Below are 5,197 nucleotides of genomic sequence, written 5' to 3' on the forward strand. Positions count from 1 at the left end.
CGCCGTCACACGAGCTCCTTCCAGGCTCCTGTCACGTGTTTGAGCAGGACGGGGCCACAGCAGGTCGCCAGGGAAGGCTCTGCGAGATCCTGGCTACCGATCACTAAGGAAGCCGCCGGGGCCTCGTAGGTCCAAGACTCCAGCACCCAGCACACTGAGGGCACTGAGAAGTCCCGTGGGAAAAAATCTCTTCCACTCTGTTTCTCGAGCTACTTCGCTGTGAACTTTTCCCCGTGAAACTCAGAGCCACAGCCGATCGGAATGTGGCTGTGGGGCTCAGCGACACTGGACCTCAGGCCACATGTGGGATTCAGACAAGGGGGCGGCTTTGAGCAAGTGGACAAATTCTGTCCACTAGGACTAGACACGAAGCTGGACACACAGAGCAAGTGTGTGGTCTGGGGTCACTATCCCCAAAAGCCAAAGGTCCTAGACCTGCCACTCCAAAATCAAAGAAGGTCCCAGTGCAGATGAGCAGGATGGTCCCTAAGTCACCAAGGTTCAGGGCCCTGACGCACAGGCAGCTGGACTTGCCAGAGGGTCGCAGAGCATCTTGTGGCTACAGGACAGCAGAGCCTGGGCTGAGCCACCAGTGGGGGCGGTGGGCACACAGGCAAGAGCGCTGGGCCTCAGAGCTGGAACCAAGGACACACACTGGGGGACCAGGGACGAGGTGCCGGCACACGACGCTCCAGGTGGCTGGGGCAGCTGCCAGGAATAGTCCTGGGTGGTAAACAGCCTCGCACTTGGGGCGTTTCTCAAAAAGGCAACACCAGCAGCAGAGCCGGCCCTCAACGGAGCTGAGTGCCACGGCTGCTGCAAGGCCGGCTCGATGCAGCTCAGCGTCCTTGCTCAGCCCCCTGCCTGGGGACACTGGGGCCACCCAGAGGGCCGTGCTTCTGCCAGGTCTGAGGGTGGCAGGGAGAGAGTGTGGACAGGAGCACAAGGGACTGAGGAGGGCAAGGACAACGTGGAGCTGGTTTCACGCCGCTGGCCGGTCGGGGCCCGTGTGGGCTCACGCAGAGGCTGCAACGCACGTGTGGGCGCCACATGTGCCTGATCACAAAGTGTCACCTACAGAACAAGCACGTGCTCCTCCATGTGAGGGGTCACTGTGCACAAACCCGGAGTCTATCGCCAGAAGGGGCTTAAGAACAGAGGCTCCAGATGACAGTGGACTAAGAAGGGACAGAGATCCGGGCTTGGGGCCATAGACAGATGACAGCACTGTGCACCTGACAGGACAATCGTGAAGACGAAGTCACAGAACGTGACAGTCCCTCGTGTGACACCCCACACTGGCTGAGGGCCTGGGTGCCAACAGCAGCCGAGCTGCCCTGGCCCAAGTGCTGCGGCCCGTGCCTGGCCCTTCACGAGAGGCACTGTGTCACCACCTATTCCTCAAGGAGGAACTGAAGTTCACAGATCTTAAGTGTTTCATCCAAGACTGCAAAGCTCAGATGCGATCTGCTGAGGGTTGAGAGTCACAGCCACCTGACCCCAAGCCCTCGTCAGAGAATGAAGTGAGCTGCCAAAGTCGGTGAGGGCCACGTTGCCAGGAAGCCTGTCGTTTTAGGCTGTTTGGCACTGGTACCTCTAGGGGGCTGACCCTGTGCCCAGCTCCTAGGGAGAGAACAGGACTCGGGCCTGGCTAATGACAAACCTGTTCCCCTGACCAGTGATCGCTCAGGGGAAAGCGGGCACCCACGTGAGCCGGTCAAAGGCCGGGACTTTGCAGGAACTCCCAAGGGAAAGGGGCTCGCTTTCCAGCAGGCTGGCAGACAGACGGGATGTAAAGGCCTGGCCCTTCCCAATCCCGCGTCCAAGAAAGAACGAGCACAGAGTGCTTGCAGAACCCAGAGCCAGGGGTCAGGGCTCCTTGGCGTGACGGAGCAGGGATGCTGAAGACGACCATGGAAGGCAGGTTCGGACAGGGCTGTGTTGGAAGATGCGCACTGAGTCCTGCCTCCATCCTGCCCTGCGACTGCCCAGCCGCCCCCGGCAGCCAGCAGAGCGGGTGACAAGATCTGGGCTCACCTGCGCCTGATCACGGGGAACTTGAGCCGCGTGTCTGTCCCTGTGGTGTCTGTCCTGAGCCACCTACCTAAATCTCAAATCACAAAAGACAGCACTTGCATGCAGCTTCGTTCTTTCATCCGTGTGGCAAACGTTTATTGAGGGTCTGAGCTGTACCGGGCGCTGAGCTACCCATGTCGAGTGGCTTTAGTTTTCATTGGGACCAAGGGACACAGAGGAATAGAGGACTGGCGGAGGGTGTGGGTGGGGGCTGGTGGAACCTGGGCCAGGAACCCAGCCTCCGGGTCTGGTCCTGCGGAGGCCTGGGACTCGGCTGCCCACCCCGCTGGGCACTGCCGGCCCCACCGTCACACCCAGTCTAAGGGCACTTTCAACACTGCCCTGCCAGGAAGAGGCCTCTCGACTTTAACTGGGAGTTGCAAGAGTTGTGCAGGCCCCAAATCGAGCCCCGGGCACGGCAGGAGCTGGAGGGTCACAGCCCTGGGCCATTCAGAGGCACCATGAGCCTCCCGAGCCCCCACTTCCCTTCTAAACCCTCGACTGGAAGAAGAAGAGGATGGGTTGGACAAGCCCACGGAAGCCCTGGACCCCTCACTGCCTCGTGGAGGACCCTTCAAGCCAACAGGAAGGGGCCCGCTCTGGCGATCCTGAGAAGCAAGCAGGCAGGGGGTGGCGCCCTACACACTCCCCGAAGCCAGCGGAGGGGACAGCCTAAGGCAGCTTGGAAAAGGCAGCCAGGCCGCCAGGGGACCGGCTCTGCCTCACACCAGCACCGCAGCGGGACCCAGCTCTCCCTTGACACCCGGTAGCCCCCAGGGTCCCCTTCGGGGGCAGAGCCTTGGGAACCGGGCCTCAAGGCCAGAACCCAGAGACCAGCCCAGGGCCTCCTGCAGCTTCTGCAGGCCAGAGCAGCACCCCCTGCACTTCCGGGGCACAGTGTGGCCCTTCAGGCCCACACCCTGGGCGGGAGGCAGGAGGTGGGAGGCGGGACAGATGCGGGGAGGGAGAGGTGTGGCGAAGGCAGGAAAGAGTGAAGACGGGGGTGCTGTGACTTCTGTCTAGAACGGCTTAGCACGCTTCCAAAATCGCACCCCGGAGCCGGTGTCCAAGGGACTCTGAGGTGCTGCCAAGGGACAGACACGTGTCCGAGGCAGAAGGCAGGAAGTTGAGGTGGGCCCCCCAGAGAAGAGGAAGCGAGACGAGACACTAGCTACAGGGGCGCGGCACCAGCCACACAGGGCAGCCCCGCGGGTCCCGGGACCCCAGGACAGCCAACACCGGTGGAGGCAGCTTTGGTCAGGAGCAAGTGAGGGCCAAGCCGCCAGCGGGGCCCTGACGGTTGGCCACCCCCTCAGCACCAACGAGGACGGCGAGAAGAGCCCTGGTGTTCAGTCCCTGAGGGCCCGTCTCAGACAAAGCCTGGCCTGAAAAGGGATGGACCGGTGGCCGGGGGAAGACAGGGAGAGAGGGACGGAGGAGACCGTGACTGGACGGGTGGGAGATCAGGGGGCCCGTGGGCGTGGACAACACCCTCCCCGAGGCCCTGCTCACCGAGCTGTCGCGATGGACGACTTCTTGGCCGGGTCCAGCAGGCCGCCCAGGCCACCAACGGGCTCCTCGCCCAGGGAGCGCGTGTCCTTGTTCAGCTGCTGCAGGCGGGAGCTGAGCTCGCTGATCACAGTTGGCTTGTCGTCTTCAGGCGTGGGGAGCCCCCGGCTCTCCACGGGGTCCCCCCACAGCTTGGACCTTCTCTGGAAGAGGTAGCGAGGGCGAGCAGGCCCAGCGGCAGAGGCCACCCCGGCAGAGGCGACGAGGTGCTGCTGGGCCATCAGCTCACTGTCCGAGGACTGCTTCAGCAGAGGGTCCCTGAAGGTCACCGGCCCCTTCCCCAGCGGGGACTTGAGCTTGGGCTTGGGAGGCACTGGTGGCTTCTCGAGTAGAAAAGTGTGTCCGTCAGCGAAGGAGGTGTGGGTGTCGGTGAGCTCTCCGCTCTCGGAGCTCAGGGTGGACATGCTGGACACCGTAGAGATGGTGCTTGTGGTCTCCAGGTGGGGGTCACTGGAGCTGCGGGTGTCGGCCTCCTCCACCCCCGAGTCGGCCGCAGACTCGGGGGCGGGGGGCAGCTCGCTGCTCGGCTTCCCTGAGGCCGGGCCTGGCACCGTGGTGGGCGAGGGGCCTGGGCCGGGCAGTGGGGTGGCCAGCAGAACCCCGTTGGCAAACTCTTCAGGGGGTGGCACCAGCCCAATGCGGGCCAGTTCCTCTCTGGTCTCCTCGTCGCTGGAGGACAGCTGGGCGGGTGGCAGGTTCACAGCGAACACCAGCTCTGGCTCCTCCTCCGAGCTGCCCTGGCCTGGCCCGGGTTCTGTCGGGGTGCTGCCAGGGGGCTGGGCCCGGGGACTGGGCAAGGGCTCTGCCACCACTGCCGACTGCGTGGGAGCTGGGGCCAGCTCCGGGGTGCCCGGCTGCTCCTCTTCGGCCCCCAGCCCACCGGGCTCCTGGCCATTGCTGGTGGCGTGCACAACGATGAGGCCAGCTGGCCGCTGCAGGGACGTGTCCAGGACGCTGAGGATCATGGACTTCTTGTCCTCGGGCGGCTTCCGCTCTTCCCGGGGAGTTTTCTCCGGCTCTCTGCGAGCAGGCACGGGGACCCAGGCTGGGCTCCTCGGGGAGAAGGCTGGGGAGGCCAGGGCCCCTCGCTCAGAGTCACGGGCTTGTACGTCCACGAACAGAGGCCCAGAGCGGTCAGCATCAGGGCTGTGCACAGGCGTGGGGGACCGGGAGGGTGTCTGCGAGGCCAGCGCCCGCTCGCGGGCAGCCAGGGCTAGGGCCAGGGGCGAGCTGGGGTCCAGAGGTTTGCCAGTGAGCGGGTGGATGAAGGTGGAGCCGGAAGGCCCAAGGCTGGGGCCGCTGACCAATGGCTTCAGAGCAGAGACGGGGGAGGGCAGCAGCAGGTCCCGGCCGGTGGTGGCGCCGGCCCCCATGAGGCGGTCGTCGATGGAGCGCGAGGGCTGCAGGGAGGGCAGGTCCACGCTCGGGCCGCTGCCCTCGATGGCTCCCACCGACAGGAACACAGTGGAGCGCCGCCGCTCCTCCAGCCGCCGGTCCTTGCCCGGACCGCCGAACGCGAGCCCCGGGCCATCCCCGGGGCCGTAGTCGAGGC

The 5,197-nt window shown here is 64.7% G+C and overlaps 1 protein-coding gene across 1 annotated transcript in view; it reads right to left on the reverse strand.

Annotated features, from left to right (window-relative positions):
• SHANK3 (SH3 and multiple ankyrin repeat domains 3) overlaps nt 1-5,197 on the reverse strand; it is a 48,403-nt gene that overhangs the window by 5,612 nt on the left and 37,594 nt on the right. The window contains 1 exon segment of the mRNA XM_023525429.1: nt 3,589-5,195. Coding sequence (XP_023381197.1) covers nt 3,589-5,195 — 1,607 coding nt within the window.

This window comes from Pteropus vampyrus, unplaced genomic scaffold (genome assembly GCF_000151845.1).
Source record: "Pteropus vampyrus isolate Shadow unplaced genomic scaffold, Pvam_2.0 Scaffold563, whole genome shotgun sequence".
In the NCBI taxonomy this organism is placed as follows: Eukaryota; Metazoa; Chordata; class Mammalia; order Chiroptera; family Pteropodidae; genus Pteropus; species Pteropus vampyrus.